This window comes from Canis lupus, chromosome 13 (genome assembly GCF_011100685.1).
Source record: "Canis lupus familiaris isolate Mischka breed German Shepherd chromosome 13, alternate assembly UU_Cfam_GSD_1.0, whole genome shotgun sequence".
NCBI classification, from domain to species: domain Eukaryota; kingdom Metazoa; phylum Chordata; class Mammalia; order Carnivora; family Canidae; genus Canis; species Canis lupus.
The window spans coordinates 60,990,973-61,012,064 of record NC_049234.1 but is presented as its reverse complement, the minus strand read 5'-3'; the positions used below and the strand labels follow the sequence as shown (position 1 = coordinate 61,012,064).

Sequence of the window (21,092 nt, the reverse complement as noted above, 5' to 3'; positions counted from 1 at the left end):
TGCTTTTTAAAAAGAAATATTTATTTCCTTTTACTTTTCATTAGTTGCCAAATATTCAAAAGTGAGTATTTTGTTATTGTAAAAATATTAATCATTATTAATTTTTATTTTTAATTAATTATTAAATTTTGGGAAATTCTGAATTTCTATTCATTTATAAAATGTATTTAAAGAAAAAGTGATGTTTATTTAGCATCCATTCTGTGCTCAGCACAGCGCCAGATGTTATGAGGGATATGCAAGGAGGATGAGAAGTGGGCCTCACTTTTTAGGAATTTTCTTTCTCCTTCTATCGGCAGAACTAACACAAGGAAAAGGCAATAGTGATAAAAGACAATGTGTGATTAAATATAAAAGATGATGTGCTGTGAGCCCTCAGGGAAGCTGAGGATATTGGGGCTGGGGTAGTCTTAAAGGATTTATTAATGAAATAGAATGGGAGTAGAACTTGCTGGAAATAACAGGAGTCATGCAGAGAGACAGGAAGAAGCATAATGTGAATGTAGGACTGGCCTGCTTCTCTTTCTCTTTGTGTTCTCTATTCCGCTTACATGCTTCATTTATGCATGTCCCTTCAAGTTGCTAATATTCAGTTTCTTCAGTGGTCAAGACCTTTCTGTTCCTCACCTGGTGAGTGTGCAGTTGTTCCTTATTTATAGGAAATAGCCAATCATTTTGCCACTCCAACTTTGGTCTACCAAGTAGCTAATTCATCATCACCTGGTGATATTCATAGTGTTCATAACACAGAATCAAAGGTCCCCATTCTAGATGAGGAAATAAAAATCTACATCTTAACAGGAGTCATGTGCACAGTAAAGCTTGCGTAATGCTCGTGTAGCATGGGACACTGTCAGAAAGAACCTGAGTCCTCTGTTGGAGATACAGCTGCCAGCGAGATTTTATAGCTCAGGGACTGACAAGGTCCCATCCAAATAAAATTTCCTGCCATTATCCTATTGTTCTTCTGTAAATATGAAACGATTAGCTTCACTCTTTAAGGGTGTGCATATTAGTCAACGTTTGGGAAGGAATTTTTTTGCCAAGTTAATCACGGCCAGTACCTGCTTTGTGCATGGTTATTTGGATAAACTCAGAGGAAATTACTGTCCAAGTTCTGAAGAAGCACAGAAAGACAGGGTGCTGGGTCCTCAGGCGGATGAGCTGGAGCACTACGAGAGCAGAGGACCTTGCCCGAGCAGGTGACGGAGCACTGAGGGCAGCTGCATCAATTTCACAATTTTGTCTGTGTCAAATTATAGTTCGGTTGCCTCCTTCTCTGTTTGAAGCATTTTCCTCTGCCAGTATGAAATTTTGTTACCAGCTGAATCTTGTTTCTAAATGTTATTGGCTATGAATTTAAAATGAGAGAAAAGGTCCAGTGGCTGATATTATTGGATGGGGGTGACGTGCAGAGACAAGGAAAAACAGGTGGCCAAAACCAAAAGCTATATTCCGTTGTGAAATGGTGACGACCTATTTTCCATCAAGTGTTGTTTTCTTCTGAGTTTTCGTTGGGAAGTTGGCCTGAGTCACAATGAAATCCTTGAGGTTTTGTGAAGGAGGGACAAAGTTGTTGATTTTAAGTCCAACATTTCTAGTTCCCCTTTTGGTTTTTAGAAACAACGTTTGGTTTCCTGAGGGCAAGACGAATCTTCTTAAGGGTCTTTAGGGTCATGACTGAAGGAGACAGGTGGGAAGCAAAGGCAGAGACGTGCCAAGCAAGTGAGAGAAATAGCTGAAAGCTCATGCCTTGTGAATTTTCTTTGAAATTATAAAAAGTTGAGACTCTGATATGAGTGACTAAAGTAAAACATGTTCAGGGGATCTGAGAACCAGAGAAAGAACCTCCATGACCATGGCGACTAGGCCAAGTTTTTAGAGGTAGCTGTCCCCACATTTCATCATTCTACTTTGCTTCCTACTTAAAGTGAAAAAGTGTAAGATTTCCCCAGCCAACTGGATCTATGGCTGATACCTTCTAGAGAAATCTATTGTAGGCTATGAGACAGAAAAGCTTGTAAAACAGGTGTGTGTTCATTTTGGATTATCTTCCATGTTTGTTATCCTCAGGCATCATTTTCTTATTTTCTATTTACTTATTGACCAAAGACACCACCAGGATATAGCCAGTCATTTTAGAACCAGCAGGTGACAGCCTGTAGACATAGGAACTTGCCATAGAGGTGGGGTGTGGCAGTGAAGTGTGGGTGGTAGAAAAAAAGGGGATCACTCGCAGAGCCTTCTGTCTTCACTGTAGGCACCTTAACCTTAGGGTTTATTGATAATTTACCAACGACACACAGACTAATCACTTTATTGTAGGTCGCTCAGGCCTGGTGTCCAGTTTGTACAAGGATACCTGAGCTGATGAGAGAGAGTGCTTTTCTATAGAAGCATTTCCCTCTCCCCTTATTTTTCACTCTGTATCCTCAAATTCAATATCTATTGATATTTCTGTCCCATTGTGCTTTTACATTTTACATTATGGAGGTCTTAGATGATAATTTAAGCCATGGTGCCTCATAGGTGAAGATGTGTCAATACATGTGCCAAAACAAATATATGATTCATATATTTTATGAAATATTGAAGTGAATGCGGATTTTACAATGAAAGTATTCATATCTAGATTAAAGATCATTTAGAAAGAAAATGAAACAAAAATGTACTTTTATTTTGATGAGGATAATTCTTTAGAGACAGTTTTATATAGAAAAAGTTAATGATTTTTCAGTGTGTGATTAAAATATAAAAGTGTGAGTGGGGGGATTTTAGTGGCTAAATAATAATACCTCTAAGATCTACCTAAATAATCTACCCCTAAGATCCCTTCTTACCCTGAGATTCTATGTTCTGCAAATGTTGCTGAGTATATAAAGCTACAGAATATGACATGGCTAATTCAGTATCTCATATGGTTTACCCACAGGAAAAGCACACCACAGGATTTTCATGGGAGTTTTGAAAGCCATTTTAAAATTGGTAAATCAATATTTATTGGGTATCTACTATGTGCAAGACACTGTGCCAAGACCTTCCGTAGACTCAAAGGACAAGGTTCCTTTCCTCTTGGTGTTTTCAATATTGTATATTCTAAAGTATCTCAGATCTTCTTATAGGAAATTTTCTCCTAAGAAACTCCTTAGAGTTAGAAGTAACTTTCTAGATAATTCTGAGCATTCTTCCCCTCTAGGAAGGAATATGCTGATAGTAGGCCAAGATGCCATTATTAAAAAACAAAACAAAACCCCTGGATGTATTCTAGCAAGGCAATACAGAAATCTCTACTTTACAAAATAATTTACACTATTTAATCAGGATATAATGAAACTATGTCTGCAAATAATTCTACCAGGACATGAAAAATAAGACTTTATGTTGGTAGTAGCATATGCCAGTACAGTCACTTAAACTATTAAGGAAAATTGACCATTGAGTGTTTCTCTTATTTGATTAGGATAGTGTTTCCCAAAGTGTATTCTCTAGATCCTGCAGAATATGAATTGGTGATGGGGTGTCACAAGTCCCACACTTTTTATCTGGATGCTCAGTCCCAGAGTGGCAGTGTTTCCCTCCCCACATTCTTAAGCCTTGTCTCCAGGCTGCTAGTTCTAGGTCACTAGCCTGTCTTCTCCTATACTTCTCGAATGTGTTCCTCTGGCTAAGCTGTATCTATCTGGTAAAGGCCATAAGAAAGTTAAAAACAAAAGGAGGTACCAGTGTTTACTCTTTCTGAAATATGTTCTACAATGAAAATTAGACTGGATCAGAAAACTAGCATAGAATTTGGAAAGTAGACACAAAAAGCAAGAGAGATACATTGTCTTAAGATATGAAAATGGTGTAGCAGGAAAAAAGATAAATTGAAGGGGAGAAGGTCAGAGAAGAAAAGGATTGATTGGCAAGTGATCCATTAGGAGACAGAACAGAAAGATGGGAAGAGGGGAAAGCATAATGAAGAAGGTAGAGGTAAAGACTAGTGATGGTTGATGATAGCGTAGAATGTAAAAAGTGACAGAAGGTGGGAAATATGGGGAAAGAAAGATAGGAAGCTATTTTGACAGAAAGAAAACCCAGAAGGGAGAAAGGAAATGATAAAGAGGGAAGTGTGGGAGATAAAAGATGTCAGAAGAATATTAGCTGGGAAAAAGCTTGACAAAGACCAACATAAGAAAAAACTGTACAATCACTTGGATTATACTGATATATAGATATCCATACATAAAATGCAAAGGTCATCTGCCTTTCTGTCTTGCAAAACCAGAGAACTTTGCGAGTATGGAACTTTGAAAGAAAAAGGAAGAATCGACAAACAAAGGGAAACCAACCCAGACAAGTGGCTTCCAAGTTTCAAGGCGATGGAGGTCATAGCCTTTCTGCTTCTTTTTAAGGTCTGTGTTAACTAGTGGCAGTATGGAATCTAGCAACCCCTGGAGGCCCAACCTCATCAGCATCACCTGGGCCACTATGCCTATTGCTGGAATGGGGATAACTTAAGGATCACCAAGAGGGTCAGATAATTAATTGAGTCTGGGAGCGGGGAATGTTGGGGAACCACTGGAGAATATGACATATTTTCTTTCCCCAAAGAGTGTTTTGTTGCAATAATCCCTAGGCCTGAAGCAGCAAGCAGTCTTGTACATGGTCCTGTGGATTGGTCCCTAATTGAAGAGAATCAAATGGAGTGTGTTCATCAGCACTAAGTGGGTCTACATTTATACTCTGAAACTGTGCCCCAGTAGCTAACCTAGACAATGAGTTAGGATTTTCGGTAGGCATAATCGGCTCTTCATCAAATGGGCCTTGCCTTCCGATGCTAGATGGAGTTCCTGTGCTGGAGGAGTGGTAGTTTGTTATTTTGGAGCCAAAGCATGGTAACTGTATGATGCTTGACGGTCTTTGTTGCTGCCTGTCACCCTCATTTCCTTGCACTTCACTTTGGATTCCTTCTGGCTCAGGGCCTTCATCAGGTGTACCAATAACAAGTTGTTCAGGAGTAAGGTCAACGGTTCTTTCACTGAGCTGGTTGTCTTCGAATATCTCTTCCAAAACATTGTTGCCATCTCCTCCAAGATCACTTGTGAGACAAGGTGTATTCTTTGATTGAAGGGAACCGGCTTCAGGAAACGGCATAATTCCCCTTTGGCTCAGTTGATTCTTCATAGAGCACGGCGTGTTCCTTCTCAGAGTGGACACATCATCTCTAAAAGGACTTAGGTTTTGACTCTCTGCAGGCATTCTTTTCTCTGAGCTGTTTCTTTGGCCAGGTAGGTTGCTGGCAGGAGAGATGGTATCTCTTGCATGATTAGCATGACTATCTTCTGTGTACAGAGGACTGGTGTCTTCATTCTCCCCTGGTGCAAGATCGAAGGGTGGAGTGTAGTCCTGTAGAGCAAGTGGATTGTCCTTGTGTCCTGGGGAGCCACCAGCACAGCAAGAGCCTCTCTGGCTTAGGTGAAATACATGTGCTTCTTTTTGACCTGCTGGGTAACTTGGAGGAATTAAATCTGGGAAAGCCAAATGTTCTCCCTCTGGTGAATTTAACCTAGTAATCTGCATGCCGTAATTCAAATTCTCACCTTCACGCCATGTTGGATTTTTCTGAAGCCCAGCTGGGGAATTACTAGGATAGGGCTGGTTCTCTTTCTGGTGTGGTGGACTAGGGGGCGCTTTGTGTAAAGTTGTTGGCTGATCCCAGTAATTTCTGTTAAAATATGGCTGCCTTTCTTTCTGTCCTTGGGCTTGAACCCTGTGGTCCCAGGAGTTCCAAGAAGGAATCAGAGGGCTTTCTTCTTGTCTGACAGCATTATTAGCATAGTAGCCCCTGCTCTCCACAGGTGGTGGTACAGTGGGAGCTGTATTATATGATGGAAAATTCTCATCTGGGTTCCAGGGGTAAAACTCACCATAAGGGAAATCCTCCCTGGTTTTTGATGGATTATCTAAGGAATAGGGAAGGTATTCCTTTGGTTGATTTACGGTATATTGCTCGCCTTCATAGTGCCTAACTGTTGGACCTTCTTTAAAGCTTGGCTCTTCCATACCCCATCTATTTTGTCCTGGGAAAGTTTCATCTCCAGTTGGATCAATTGGGTCCTCTTCATTGTAAGGGACTGTTTCTTTCAGCTCTGGAGTATTTATGGGATATAGCGAATTTCTGGGTTGCCCTATTGTGTTGGGAGAATCATCTCTCTCATCCCATCTATTGCTTCTAAGGTATGGTGAATTTTCCCTGGGATCATAAGAGTTATAGTCAGGGTAGTAAACACCTCCCCTAGAGCCCTGGGAAGGAGGAGGTAAGAGTTCCTCCTGCCTCCCAGGATCTTCCTTAAAAGATGGAGAGATTTCTTGGTGATGCCAAGTATTTCTTCCAGCAGGAAAATGTTCTCTTGCAGGGGGAGGAATTTCCTCAGGGAATACAGGTTGATATGTACTGTGCTTTAATTCTGGCCGATTAGTTTCTGATTCATACGGGTTTCTTCTTGGCTCTAAAATAATCCCTTTGGGCAAATTCTGGCTTTGGGTTTGTCCATCAGAATTTGGGGCTCTTCTGGAATCTCCTCTTGAGTAATAAGAGTTTTCATGTTGATCAACAGAATTAAAATTTGGGACTAGCACATTACTCTCAGGGGGAGACAGTTTATAGTTTGATTTGTTAACTCCATAATCTTGAGAGTTTCTCCAGGGGCCAGATGGATCCCTTGTAGGAATGACTATTCTTTCTTTTGGGCCTACTGGTTTCTCTCCTGGATTTTGGATTTTTTCATTGTGGACAACAGTACCATGTTTGGGACCCAGAGGAGCAACGTTGGTTCCCATAGGGTGTTTATTTGGTGCCTGAGGCTTTCTTCTGACATTCCCCAGATTTCCTGCATGATTAGGAGAATTCCCTCTCGCAGTAGAAGCATAAGCCTTACGATAGATTGGATTTCCTGGACGCATTGCTTGTTTGCGTTCCAAAGCAAAGGAGTTCCACCGAGGCCCCCTTTGTACCTGTTGATTTCGGTAAAAAGGCCCATTCTGTCTGTGCCCCATGAAAGTACCAGTGGGACGCCATTGTCTCCCTGCAGGAAAATTTCGGATGTTAGGATTTGGATAATTTTCATGAATATTTGGCTGATTTGGTCCCCATGAGATTTGAGTTCTTGGTACTCCCTGGCCTGAAATATTAACTGTAGCGGGTGAGATAACCCCGTTTTGAGCCGTAGGATTACTCACAGTGTTTGGGCCAGGGCCACTGTTTCCTGTTGGGCTGGTGTCATTTCCACTCTGACTCCCTCCAGGATTTGATTGAGTAGAATTAGTCTCGGGACCTGTTGAATTACCCGAGGGCTCAGCGGCCGGACTCTCTGCTTTAGGAGGATCTTTTTCTTTGGGTTTTTCAAAATCTTGTTCAAACATCTCTTCTGAATAATAAGGAGGACGACCCCCAAATCCCTGATATCCAAAATATCCAAAGTAAGGATTCTGTAGGGAAGAAGGTGGAAATTGGTAATTACTCTTTGTTTCCCACCGTGCTGTGGGGTGGAATTTTTTTTACTGTAATAGAGAAATTAGCCACATGCTTCTTTTAAAACCATTAACTATACTTCTTTTCTTCAAAGTTAATTCTTTCTGTTCCCTTCTGGTTCTCTGAGTACTCTTTCAGACTGTTAGTTCTCAGTTTTCTTTTCCTAGGCCTGGATCCTAAATCTGAGAGGTTTTTGTCTTTTTAGAAAAGGATTCCATTTTCCATCCTTCTCATTCTTCTTTTCTCATTTTGCACACCTGCCTCAAACAATCTATTGCAGGCCAATTTTTTCAATACAGATACAAATCAGTCACCCCCAATGCCATAAGTCTGGCCCATGACACTCCCTCCTGAGGCTGAAGCAGCAAGACTGCATCACTGAAGATCTCATGGGTACCTGCAATGGACTATGCCCCACCCCCCAAACTTCCTTTTCCCATATTCTATATCTAAGCAACATTTGCCACTATCTACCCAGTTTTCCAGGTTTCTCCTTTTCTCTATTTCCCCCAGACAATTAATAACCAAGTTCTATAAAATCTAAACTTCCATCCTGTCCCTCTTCCTTTATTCCCAGTACCCTTGAACTATTGGAGTAGTTTTCTTACTGGTTACTCCGGGTATAATTTTACTTCCGTCTAATCTTGTCTCTCCACTGCTGTCAGAACAGTAGAGGCTGGGGGTGGGGGGTGGTGGAACTTCTGTCACTTTCCCCTTTAAATATTATTTAAAGTTGCCCTTACCTTACAAGATAAACTCTAAGCCTCATATCATAACATAAAAAGCAGCATGGCATGGTCTAAAGAGTGGAGCTCTAGACAGATAATGGGTTCAAATCCCTGTTCCTCCAGTATTAATAGTATGACTCGGGGCTAACGTCAGTTTATATATATTTATTATTTGTAAACTCAAGATAATAAAAGGATATCTATCTCATAGGTTGTCATAAGGGTCAAAAGAGATAACATATGTAAAGCTCTGTGCCTGGTACTTAGTAAACACCTAATAAGTGTTATATGTTATATAACACTGCTGCCGCCACCACTAATGATTTTTTTATGATCATCTGGCCCATAACTCTTACATCTGGCCTCGTTTTCTTCCCCTTGTACTTTATGCAGTTGTAAACCACAACTACTACCTGCAGCACTATTCACAATAGAACCTAAATGTTTATCAACAGGTGAATGGAAAAGGCAAATGTGGTCAAGATACACCATGGACTACTACTAAGCCTTAAGAAAGAAGGAAACTTCAATAGATGACAACATGGATGAACCTTGAGGACATTATGCTAAGTGACATGACAGGAGGAGGAAAACAGACTTTTTCATGCCTATGCTAACTGCCTGGGCCCTTATGCTTTTATTTTCTCATGTTATTGTTTTGAAAATTTGAAGTGCCAGTTTCTGGGTTGCAGGCAATTATCTGAATCATTTTTATCTGGCAATTCTAATTTCAAAAGAATATTTTTATTTTATTTTTTAAACTTTTTTAATTAAAAAAAATTTAAAGTGTGTTTGTTTATTTAAGCAATCTCCATATTCAACGTGGGACTCAAACTCAGGCCCTCAAGATGGAGAGTTGCTTGCTCTTCTAACTGGGCCAGCCAGGCACACCTTTTTAAAAGCACCTCATGCCATTACTTCCAATGTCATTATTTTAACTCCTTCCTTGCTCCCTTTCCCAACCCCTCATCCTCCAGAGTCATTTCACTGAGGACATATCATATTTTTAGGGAGAAAAAAGGGAAATAAGCTCCAGGGGTGGATTTCCATGCCACAATCACTTTAATGACTTTTTTGATGACACGGGGGCTAGAATATTTTAACAATGTATCACTCTGTGACATGCATTTGGCTCTTCTAGTGTGGTGTGGTAGAGAAGCCATTGGATGGGGTGTCAAAAAAGCTCTAGGTTCAATTTATCCACTAACTCAGTGGATAGTAGTTGAATAGTAATTTACCTTTTTGGGGCTTCAGTTTATTTGTTCAATGAAGGAGTTAGATGATTACTTAATTCCCTTCTGGGGGTAACTTTCTAGGATGTGTTTCCTTCCTTCTCTGCTTTTTAGTTGCTCCATCACTGTCCAGAGTCCAAAGACTCTGGAACAAAGGTTATTAGGTTATCCTTCTTAGAGACAGAGAATAAAAGAGAGAAAAAGAGAGGCAGAGAGAGAAGAAGGGGGAGAAGGAGAGGGAGGGAGTGGGGGAGAAAGGGAGAGAGAGAGGGAGAGAGTTCAGTACATGTAGAGGAAAAATGATGTATTTATTTTTGTTACTGGCTTTTTTCTTATATCACAGGCACTTGAGCTACAAATTCATGTGTTGAATTTTAAAAATAGGAATTAAAAAGCACAGGCTAATGGATTGTAATTCCTAATGGGGAATGTAGCTCTACTTATACTCACCCCGCCTTCTTCATTGCTGGCTGGCGGACGTCCATAACCTGGTGGTACCCTCTAAAATGTGCAAAACATAATGAATGCAAGAGAAAACCACATTCTATACTGCCATTTGCTTGTACAACTCACGGTATCTTAAAATAGTTCAACTCAGTGATTGGGTGTTAGCATTGTTAGTTTTCAGCTTTTGAGTCATTAGCTCTCACAATCTATCTATTAATTCTAATTATTATAATTATAATCCATCAGTGAACACTGGCAAATACAAAGGCTTCAGCTGGATTCTAGATTATCCTACTCAGAATACCATGTATGGCTGCATCTCCTAGCAGTCCCCCATCCCATCACCCCCAACACACAGACAGAGACACACTCAGAGACACACAGACACACACACACAAAAACACACACACGGCAGTGGGGGGGAGAGATTTGAGTGCTGTTAGGATCTAAACATCCATATTAGAACATATAACAATGGAGATTAAATAATGATGCTATTTTTAGAGTCTGTGTCACATTTAGGATGACAAACTGACAATTTCTCCTGGATTATTACTATAAGTTTTTTTTTTTTTTTTCTACTTGAGCAAGGTTTATTTTCCTAATCAAACTTGGAGGCTGAGTGTTTGCTCAGGGGAAGATTTAGAAAAGTATTCCAACTCCCACAGACCTTCAGGAAGTTCTATGTGGATGGGATCATAGTTGAGCACGAGAATCATGTTTATCTGCTTTTTGAATCTTTACCTGGTACTGCCTTAGTTAGTAAATACTTTATACTTATATAAAATTATACCCAGAGTAACCAGTAAGAAAACTACTCCAATAGTTCAAGGGTACTGGGAATAAATAAATAAATAAATAAATAAATAAATAAATACTTAGTTCAGTACGGCCAATGAAAAAAAAGTCACTCTTTTAAAGAAAAAAAAGTAAGGAACTCTTACTCCTTGAGTGAATCGTTCCTTATTGATAAAGAGTCTTCTTGGCTATAGAGTTATAGGCAAGAAAAACCAATGCCATAAGCAAATAAAAAAATCATCAAATATTTGCTGTTTCTGTTAAACAACAATTGTCCTTTAAACTTTTCTTTACTTCAAATAGTTTATTTTGTGATTTAGATTTTTAATGCCTGTGATGCAATTTTAATATTATGTTCTATTTTATTTTATTTTATTTTTTTAAAGATTTTATTTATTTATTCATGAGACACACAGAGCGAGAGACAGAGGCAGAGACACAGGCAGAGGGAGAAGCAGGCTCCATGCAGGGAGCCCGATGTGGGACTCGATCCCAGGACCCCAGGATCACGCCCTGAGCCAAAGACAGACACTCAACCGCTGAGCCACCCAGGCATCCCTATTTTAATACTTTTAAACTTTAAAGGATTCTTATAAATATTAATCTTGTAAGATTCTTTATAATGAAATATCTGTGGCTAGAAGTAATAAGATATCATAGCAAGCTCTTAATCTAATCATAGCTTATCTTATGATTTTCAAACTATTTTGTATCAATTTTCCCATTACATTAAATAAAGACAATCTTTGTATTTTCTATTCTCTTAGGGAAGTGGGGGGATAGTAGTGAAGTAACACAATCCTTTAAAATCAATTCATTAAGTTATTAGTAGTTGTTTGGTGATTTCAACTGTTCATGTCACCAATTTGAGTAAAAATTCATTAAACCATTTTTTTCCTACATGATTACAGATATGATGATTTTTTTCATACTCTCCATATGCCATATGCCATATGTGATTGGCATATGGTATTCCATTTAGAGAGTATGAACTCATACCAGTTTGAGATATAACATGTTAGCATTAGTTTTCACTTCTAGTATAAAGAAAAAAACTCACGTGTGGAACCTGCCATGGTGGCTGTTGATAGAGAAATAGCCCATTGCCAAATGGTGGGAATGCCTAAAGAGAAAGCAGGAATCACAGTGATGCAGAAGTGAGAAGAATAAATGGAAAACGAAACAAACCTATTAAATACAATTGTTCAATACTTGGGAGTCTGCATCTCCCTTTGCATTAAACTGTGATTTCCTTTTTTTAGGCCTGAGTTGATAAAAATAACAACAACAACAACAGTTAGTATTAGTATCATTAAACATTTATGTTCTAGGTACTGTGCTGAGCATTTTATAGAGGTAAACCAATTAAATCCTCATTTAAACACAGAAGACGTGTGCCAAAGGCATTTCCTTTCCACTAAAGATTCTGAGGTTCAGAGAAGTTGAGTCATTTGCCTATAATCTCTTAGTTGGTAAATGATCCAGGAGTGTCTTTTCATTCAGTTTTATATTCTCTACATCTATAATAGTGTCTGATAATAAATAAATATATCTGTTAATTGATGAAGAGACAGCATTTTAGAAGTTTCACACTGGATAGTATCTTGAGAAACCATTTGCACATCTTCTTGCTTTCTGTCAGGACTACTTATGCCACACAGAAGTACTGGAAGCAGTGTTAACCTTTCAAGTATTTAGGATCATCAAAGCATAGATCTGGAAGGAACTTAGAGATTATTTCTTTACTCATAGGGAACCTGGAGTCCAGAAGGGTAAGATGACTGCTCAAGATCATTCAACTAATAAGGGCTGGGGATAGAACTTGAATCTCTTTTCCCTTACTCTTCATGGTACAATACCATGCTGTCTCTGCATTTTAAAAATAGCCTCTTTAAGGTTATAGTATTTTGGTGATTTTTTTTTAAGAAAAGATTTTTTATATTTATTTGAGAGAGAGAAAGCATGAATGGGGGGCAGAGGGAGAGAGAGAATCAGGCTCCCTGCCAAGTGGGGAGCCTGAGGCAGGGCTACCCCAAAACCCTGGATCATGATCTGAGCTTAAGGTAGATGCTTAACCAACTGAGCCACCCAGGTCCCCTGGTAATTTTTTTTTTTTTAATGAAAAAAAATTTTTTAAACTAATTTGTACACCTAACGCAGGGCTCAAACTTGTGACTATGGATCAAGAGTTGCATGCTCTACTGACTGAGCTGCCCCTATTTTGGTAACTTTTAATCAAACAAAGGCTGGCAGGCTGAACCTGCCAGGCGATTTTCAGTAGGTGGTGCAGCATCACCTTAGAAGAATGTAAAAGCCAAAGATTCGATTTCATACATAGCAGTACCTGTATTAAGGAACATTGGATAAATTGTGTATGTGGGGATGGTATAGCTCTCCAAATCCCTCTGAGGCCACTTATTGACTCTGGTTTGGAATTTTGCAGGGCAAGCCTCACCTGAGGTGGCTGGCCTTCCTCTTCTGGCTGTGCTGGGGTAGGTGGTGGCTGCTTTAAAGGTCGCTTTGGTGGTGGTTTTTTTGGTTGAGGCTGGTTGGGTTTCTGAGTCTCAGGGGCTTGATCAGTCTTGCTCTTTTGGCGTTTGAGTGCTGAAGGAGATTTCTGTGGGTGCCCCGTGTTGGGTGGTGGTTGAGGCCACATGGGCATCTGGTACTGTGGGAAGAGCTGAGGCATACTATTCCCATATAAGGGGCCCAGCTGTGCCATCTGCAAAGATAGCAAATAACAGTCAAATTGTGGAAGGGCTGAGATTCCACCTTTATTCATCCACTAATGTTAGTCTCTAAAACTTAGCCAAACTTCTTAAAAATTCTATGAAACTTAACAATGGAAGCCTCCAGATCTTTAGCATTTCTTTCAATGTTGTCTTATGGAAATAATTTGTTTTTTTTTTTTTTTTTTTTTTTTTTTTTTTTTTTTTTTAGAAAACCAACCAAACAAACAAAGCAAAAGACAGAATTAGGTGAGAAATTTCATTTTAAGAATTTGGCTGATACTTTTCTAACTCTGAAGCACTGACTCACATAAGAAATGTACAAGTCAGGTTACAGAGGAGTTGACATCAAACTCAAAACTCCTGTGACTTGTTATAAACTAGAAAAGGAGAAAAAGCAGAAAGAAGATAAAGGAAGTGGGAGTGACAAACAGAAAAAAAAATAATGAAGAGAGAGAGAATACAAATTCTTTGTATGAACATCTTTATATGGTGCCTATGGTTTTTGGTTATTGGTAAATTTTCATTAATTCCTTCTTCATTATCAGAATCTCCACAACTTTGAGGCTGGCAGGGAAGCAAAAGTAGTTATAATCTGAAGAAGCTAATTTATGAATTGACCTCCTATAATGTCAGTTCCCATTCAAACATTCCTACTCTAGTTGAACACCAGTCTCTATTCCCAGTCTCCACTAATCAGTATCTTGCTGTCTGCTGGGTGATAACACAAATACATCGTAAACGCCATGGGATTAATGGAAGGTGAAATTGTGAATCTTGCATTATGATGCAGAATTTCATGCCAGTTAACTTAATGAAAATTTCAAATCATGGGCAAAGTCACTAGAACCGAGAATGAGAGTTTGAAAGAGTGAGGTCAATCAATACTTGAAGAGAAAATTGACAAGGATGACGATGGTAGGTGAGAAGGTTTCAAAGAGAATGGCTTGAATAACAGAATAAGTGGAAATTGATGGAGTCCTTGATCTTTCCCCCCAGTGGTTCTTAGGATCACCACAAATGTCCAGAGTGACATATAATATTGTTATACTGTCATGTAATTTTTTCAGAAAAATTATGCCAAAAGATCCAACTGATAACATGATTCATTATTAGTTGGTTCTAAGAATTAGCACTAATGGTTAACCCAAATTTTTTTTAAAGCATTTTATTTTTTTAAATTTTTATTTATTTATGATAGTCACACACAGAGAGAGAGAGAGAGAGAGAGAGAGAGAGAGGCAGAGACACAGGAGGAGGGAGAAGCAGGCTCCATGCACCGGGAGCCCGACGTGGGGTTTGATCCTGGGTTTCCAGGACCGCGCCCTGGGCCAAAGGCAGGCGCCAAACCGCTGCGCCACCCAGGGATCCCTAACCCAAATTTATTAAAAAAAAATAATTGCTACATAATTTTAGTGTTATCTTTCAAGATAATCCATATGAAATTTATCCCCCACACACATACAACTGGAGTATTTACTATGCTATTTGTTGTCCTTATTATTTGTGAATGTATGTTGTGTGATCTTTTCCCAGAACCCATTTCTCTTGAATACAAAGAATGTTGGCAATTAATAACGATTTTTACTTACATAAGAGAACAACAGTAATGAATAATAATAATAATTTGGGGTAAGGAGACAGGTGAGACTTTTCTCCCTTAAAAGTCTTATAATGATTACACTGTAATTAAAACACTGGATTGGTATCTTTATTAGCTATAACAAACTTTATAATGTAATTATCTGTGTATAAATAAGAAATTGTCAGAATACAAAGCGGAACTTACATGTGGGGAGTTCATAAAGTTGAATTGACCATATCGCATCATCTGTGACCAAAAGAATCCAAAAATACAAAGTGAAAACTTTTTATCTAATCAATCCACAGATCACCAGATAGAAGTTGAATTTCTGATTTTAACATATAGCAGTCATAATGTCTTTTACTAGCTATGCATGAATTTAAATTAAGTATGCAATTAAAACCTTATGTCACTTTAATTTTTTTAGTTGGAATTTTATTTTAAGAAGAATCAAAATAAAATACAGAAAATAAAAATCTTGTCAACTTTGAAGTTTTTTTTTTTTTAAGATTATTTATTTATGATAGACATAGAGAGAGAGAGAGAGGCGGAGACACAGGCAGAGGGAGAAGCAGGCTCCATGCCGGGAGCCCGATGTGGGACTCGATCCTGGGACTCCAGGATCGCGCCCTAGGCCAATGGCAGGCGCCAAACCCCTGAGCCACCCAGGGATCCCAACTTTGAAGTTTTTGAATGTTCTACTCAACTTTTGAAGTTCTTGATTTGTGAATGTGATAATTCTATGAAAAGATGATTCTCCTTTCGGATGTACACTGAATTTGGCTAATGACGTTGGCTATGAGTCATGTAGAAGATACTATATGCTTATGTGTCTACGTTCTGAAAACCTTTGGTACAAATGTCTATCTTTGATGGCTTGAAAACTTAGCAAAGAAACGAACATTAATTATACTTGAACCCATATTTACATTTACCTTGGAAAGGAATATTGAAGCATGTAAGTGTGTATGCTGCTGGGGAAATTACTACTTTGCCTTGACTTGAGAGTTTAAGCCTTTCAAATTTCCCTCTTTCTGTCTCTTTCATAAGAAATTTTATGTAACAGAAAGTTCTCCTTTTTTTAATGGACTCTCAGGACAGGGCTTAGGAAAACTTCTCCCCAGAGACTTAATTAATATACATACCTCCTCACTTTTACTGCTAAATCCAGGCATTCGAGGCATTTGCATCTGGTAGTGAAAGAATATTGGTGACAAATTCAGAACACCAGTTGAAATAAACCCAATAATTATCTCCAAGCTATGCAACAATAGAATACAAAGAAAAGTCCTAAAAATTTTTTGATACTCACTGGCATAGCAAAAGAATTACCAAGCAGACCTAGAAAGACCAGGAGAATCTTCATTTTTCCAGTTGGTACCTGGAATACAAAACTGGATTTTATTTTTGGACAGTGAAATGATTCCACTGCTGGCACTCTGCCCAGCTGTCTGTCTGTCACGGAGAACACAGAAATAGACCATGGTGGGGGCCTCGGCTGCCATTTTTGCTTTATAAGAAACTACTAGTTATTACCTGGTACTGTTCTAAACTATGAAAAGGGTCAGGTTAAAAAGGAAAGATAAAACGGAGAGAGAGAAAGAAGACTGATACTTGAGAAGATGGGAGATGGTTTACAGCACAGGAATATGGACTTTAGAAACTAGGAGTTTACCTGAACAATGTGAATATTGGTGACTTTGAGGTACTAGTTGCTAGGCTGGTTTAGAACAGCATAGTAATGTCCGAGTATAATCACCATTCAGGATGATCTCAGCTTCAGTAAGGGTGCAATCCAAAATCAGTACTTTGAGCTACTTTCTAAGATGCCATAGACAACATTCCATTATATACAACTAATTAAATGAGCTGGAATATTCCAGAATCCTATCCTTTTATTCTTCCCTTTATTGTTTTTATTATTGCTTTTATTATTATTTCATCTAAAAAATCATTTCCCTTCAAGGGCTGGTCAGAGAAATAGGAAAATATAGGCAACGGTATATTTATCACTCTGCTAGATACTTTGATTAAATATATGGAGGAAAAGATTGAAGACAGTAGAAGTGAAGTTTGAGAATGTGAATTTACATGTGAAGTTTGAGAATGTTTTCATGGATTTTATTTATCGCCCTCTAGTTATTTATGCAAGCCTTGTCTAATTAAGACTTGTAGTTACATCTTTGAATGAGGTTTTTTTCTGAAGTATTTACTTGTGTAACTCCTTAAGAAAACTCTGTTCTATTTGCATATGCAATAGAGGAGAATGAAAGTTTTAATCAGAATGATTTATTTTCGTGGTACATCAGATACAACACAATTCCTAGCATATAGACACCAGTAGTTGCTCAGTCTTTTTTGTTCTTCCTTCCTTTTTCTGGGCATGAAATGCATCTAGAAGTATTTTGAGCCAATGCCATCCTTCTGTTTGCTTCCCATAGGAGCAATATAATTAAAGGACACTTCAGCATTTTCCTAAATTATAAGTGTAATCAATTACCTTTTATATATCAGAAGAATCAGGAGATATGATATAAGAATCAGGAAGGAGTAATATGTAAATGCCTTTCCTGTTAATTATGATTTTTAGAATAACGACATTGTAGAAAATTAAAAATAACAACTAAAGCTAGTGTTTCCAGTATAGGCTCACAAGAACACAAGGAAACTAATAAAGAGAATATTGGGAAATATGTTCTTTTCTAAATCTACTTTCTAAGATTATGGCCCAGATTTTGGGTAACTTTTGGTCGTTTAATTTCTCTCTTACCTAATCATCCATTTAATCTCTATAGTAGCTGTTGCTGAGATTTTTGATAGTGTTACACACTTGAATAAGAAGATGTAGTTTTTTATTTTGCCAGTACAAAGTGCCACTTATTTTCTCTTTTGTAAAGTTAATATATTATACTGGACGACTGATAGTTTCCTTCCATCTCTAAAAATTCATGATTGGATGAAAGTCTCTGATTAGCTTTTTTTTTTTTTTTAACAGAAAATAATATGCATAATGGTTGCTATGGAGTACAAAGACTATGTAAGTTCTTAAGTTTTCATCCCATCTTTGTTTCTCCTGACATATTTAATAGTGTTTTACCTTCTCAAGTGTACTTCTTACAATATTTAATATTTAGTTGATATGTACCTGTATATATTATAAAAAATGAATGAAAATACTCACCAAGTTATCTAGCTTAGGAAGAGAGGCTCCATGCCTGTACTGAAACAGCAACATTTTTTCACCAAAATTTTGAAAAATACAGATTTGGCATGAGAAGAAACTCAAACACAGAAATGAGACAAATAAGTGAAATGAATAACAAAACTTCAGCTCTAAGGCAGCGCATGTCATGTTAATTATTTTCTCCAACTATCACCTTAATAGAGGGGCTTCAAAATCAAGCCAAGTCTTTGTTGCTTTAAGAGAAGGGTAAAAGCTAAATCAGAGAGAAAATGGCCCAGGAATGGCATTTTAAGATACTTCTAGTGCAATGTTGACAAAACCTGATTGCTCTACAGGGAGATGTACAAAAGCATAATATTAAATGAGATCTAAATAGGTTGGAAGAAAAGTCAGAAGAAAAACAATTGAGCAAATAAACGTAGTTTAAAGTTTTATCAGAAGATCAGTATGCAAACGATGACTATATAACCAACATCAAAGAATGCAATAAGGAAGTCAATCAATATCTATGAATTCAGTTCATTTTTGACACTGTTATTTATGCTGATAATCTCTAATACTCACCTGATGCCAGTTAGTAGCTCCAATATATAACAAATAACTTTTACTTGAACTTTGTTAGCCTGTCTTTGAAATATATTCTTACTGGTCTACAGTATAAATACAAGTTGCTGAAGCCAAGGAGATCTCAAGGAGCAAGACACATTTATTTCTTAATAACAAAACAAAAATGCTTCATAAAGATGTCATGTTGTGTAACAAAAAGGCTTAAAATAAAAAAAAAAATTCCTCCTGTAGGAAATCTTGGGATAGCAAGGTCACATTTAAGCTCTGTTGTAGACCTGTATAGCCAATCAGCTTTGAGAAAGATGGTTTTGCCATCACAAGAGTTTAAGGTAAAAAAACACATCCAATGTAAATTTATAATGTGTTATTATAGGAGCTGTCAAATCAAGTCTCTTATTATGTATAATAACAGTCCAGGAAAATGAGCTTACAGCTGTAAGATTTAGAAGATGCTTTCCTTGATGAATTTGGGGTTTTTAAAGTATAGAAACTTTGTTTATACAAAGATATTTAGGGAACAAGAGTGAATATTAACTATATCCTGTTGTGATAAATCATTGACTATCATTGAAATCAGACCAACATATACACATACTGTAATTTCATATATTCAATTAATATTTATTTAATACATAATTAAAATTAGCCATAATGTTGTATACATGGACTACTCAGTGACTTCATTTGGTTGGTATTATATAAGGCTACCAGGACATAGTGTTCTTTTTGAAGTCAAATATAGTTGAGTCACTTGGGCTTCAGAGTTTTGGATCAGATAGGCAAAATGATAAAAGAACTTTCAGCTATTCATGATGATACAACCTCATGAAAATATGAGTCAAGAAATTTACTGAAGAGGTTATGGATGTTTTTTGAAATCTGACTTTTTTTAGTAAAGCTTTCACTTCTAAAGAATGGGAAATTTTTACTTTTTGTTAATAAGAGCAAATTTGCTCTCTTTGCTGTACTTGGATTCCCCTGTTCTCTTATAGCTCCACAAGAGAAAAAATGTGTAGTGGTGATCTTTGCTTATTTTCATGTTAGCATTTAAAAATTAAGAATATTCGAATTTGTTGCCAACAACTGGTTCCTACTCGGTATGATTGTGCAAATCAGTTCATCCAGTGCTTTCACAGGGGGCTGCTCTTCCTCTAAGGTTCCAGGGCTGCTTTATCCTTCCTCTTGGGCCAAATAATCCTGCATTTCTTAGCACTCCCATCCACCTCCCACCATTTCCCTGAATCTAGTACCACAATGAATATAATTGCACCAGGGGGTTTGATTTTAAATTAGGTTCTAGATACCTTTTAAGTCTGTCTGTATTCAAGATATACAAAGGTCTACCTGCTGCAAATGCCTGTCTGTCTTGGATTTTGTAGGAACTGAGTAGCAGCTATATTGCTATTTGTACTCTGTGGATGTGGAGATGAAATTTGCAAGTGGTAGGACACCTAGGGGACAGTGTATTCATGTTGGTGAAATGGGAATCGTGATGCTGGGTGACACTGGCCTCTGCTGTCCCCTTCACAGAGAGACTGGAGTTGTTCTTTTGGCCTTAACCATTTAGGTTATTTTGAGTTGTCACTAAACTTCACTTTTATTTTTAAAGTAAGCTCTAGGCCCAACGTGGGGCTTGAACCCATGACCCTGAAATCAGGAGTCACATGCTCCACCAACTGAGCCAGGCAGGTGCCCCTACTTTTGATTACTTTCTTTATTTACACTTGTTCCCTCTGCCACAAGGCTGGTTAATGGCCATGAAATAATTAATGTTTTAAATATCTAACTGAGCTACTGAATGGGTGAATTCTTAGTAGTGGTGGGTAGGATAGAAGAAACAATCAAGTCTCTTTTTTCTTCCAAAACACCGAAGAAGTGCTTAACTTGATAAAATATTTCGAAACCAGTCTTTTGTGACTTTTTCCCTTTACTCCAATCATCTCTGTTGATTTTATAAATTCTTTTTCTGTCCTAACAATTTACCAATTACAACTACTAGTGATCATGTTAATGATTTGGCCTTTAAAACATTTTAAGTGTGTCTCCTTTAATTTTAATCTGTGTTTCCCTTCTTGTCTATAAAGCAAGTCTTCTTAACCTCCTAACTGGGATTTGTAAATGTAAGAATCTGAGAATCTGTATATAAGAATTTGTGTATTTGGGGGTAAATGCATTTTTTTTTTTTACCTGAAGGAGAGCCCATATCATACAAAGGTCTCTGACCTCCCCAATGTTTTTTTTTTTTTTTTTTTTTTGCCTCCATTTATTAAAATTCTCTCATTGTCCTAGATTTGAAACTAGTAGGAATG

At 37.7% G+C, this 21,092-nt stretch overlaps 1 protein-coding gene across 1 annotated transcript; it reads right to left on the bottom strand.

Moving 5' to 3' along the window:
- Positions 1 to 4,614: 4,614 nt before the first annotated feature.
- ENAM (enamelin) lies at positions 4,615 to 18,267 on the bottom strand. Its single transcript, XM_038555128.1, has 8 exons — positions 18,214 to 18,267; positions 16,345 to 16,413; positions 16,178 to 16,222; positions 15,237 to 15,278; positions 13,174 to 13,440; positions 11,779 to 11,841; positions 9,924 to 9,974; positions 4,615 to 7,470 (listed from the first exon to the last, which is right to left on the bottom strand). Exons 1-8 carry the CDS (start codon positions 18,265 to 18,267, stop codon positions 4,615 to 4,617), a joined length of 3,447 nt encoding a protein of 1,148 aa, XP_038411056.1.
- Positions 18,268 to 21,092: the final 2,825 nt, after the last annotated feature.

Coding starts and splice junctions, on each gene's coding strand:
- ENAM (XM_038555128.1), bottom strand. CDS start 18,267: ATGTTGCTGTTTCAGTACAGGCATGGAGCCTCTCTTCCTAAGCTAGAT. Junction 15,279..16,177: donor TTAGCAGTAAAAGTGAGGAG/GTATGTATATTA, acceptor TTTTGGTCACAG/ATGATGCGATATGGTCAATT. Junction 9,975..11,778: donor CACCATGGCAGGTTCCACAC/GTGAGTTTTTTT, acceptor TGCACATTTTAG/AGGGTACCACCAGGTTATGG.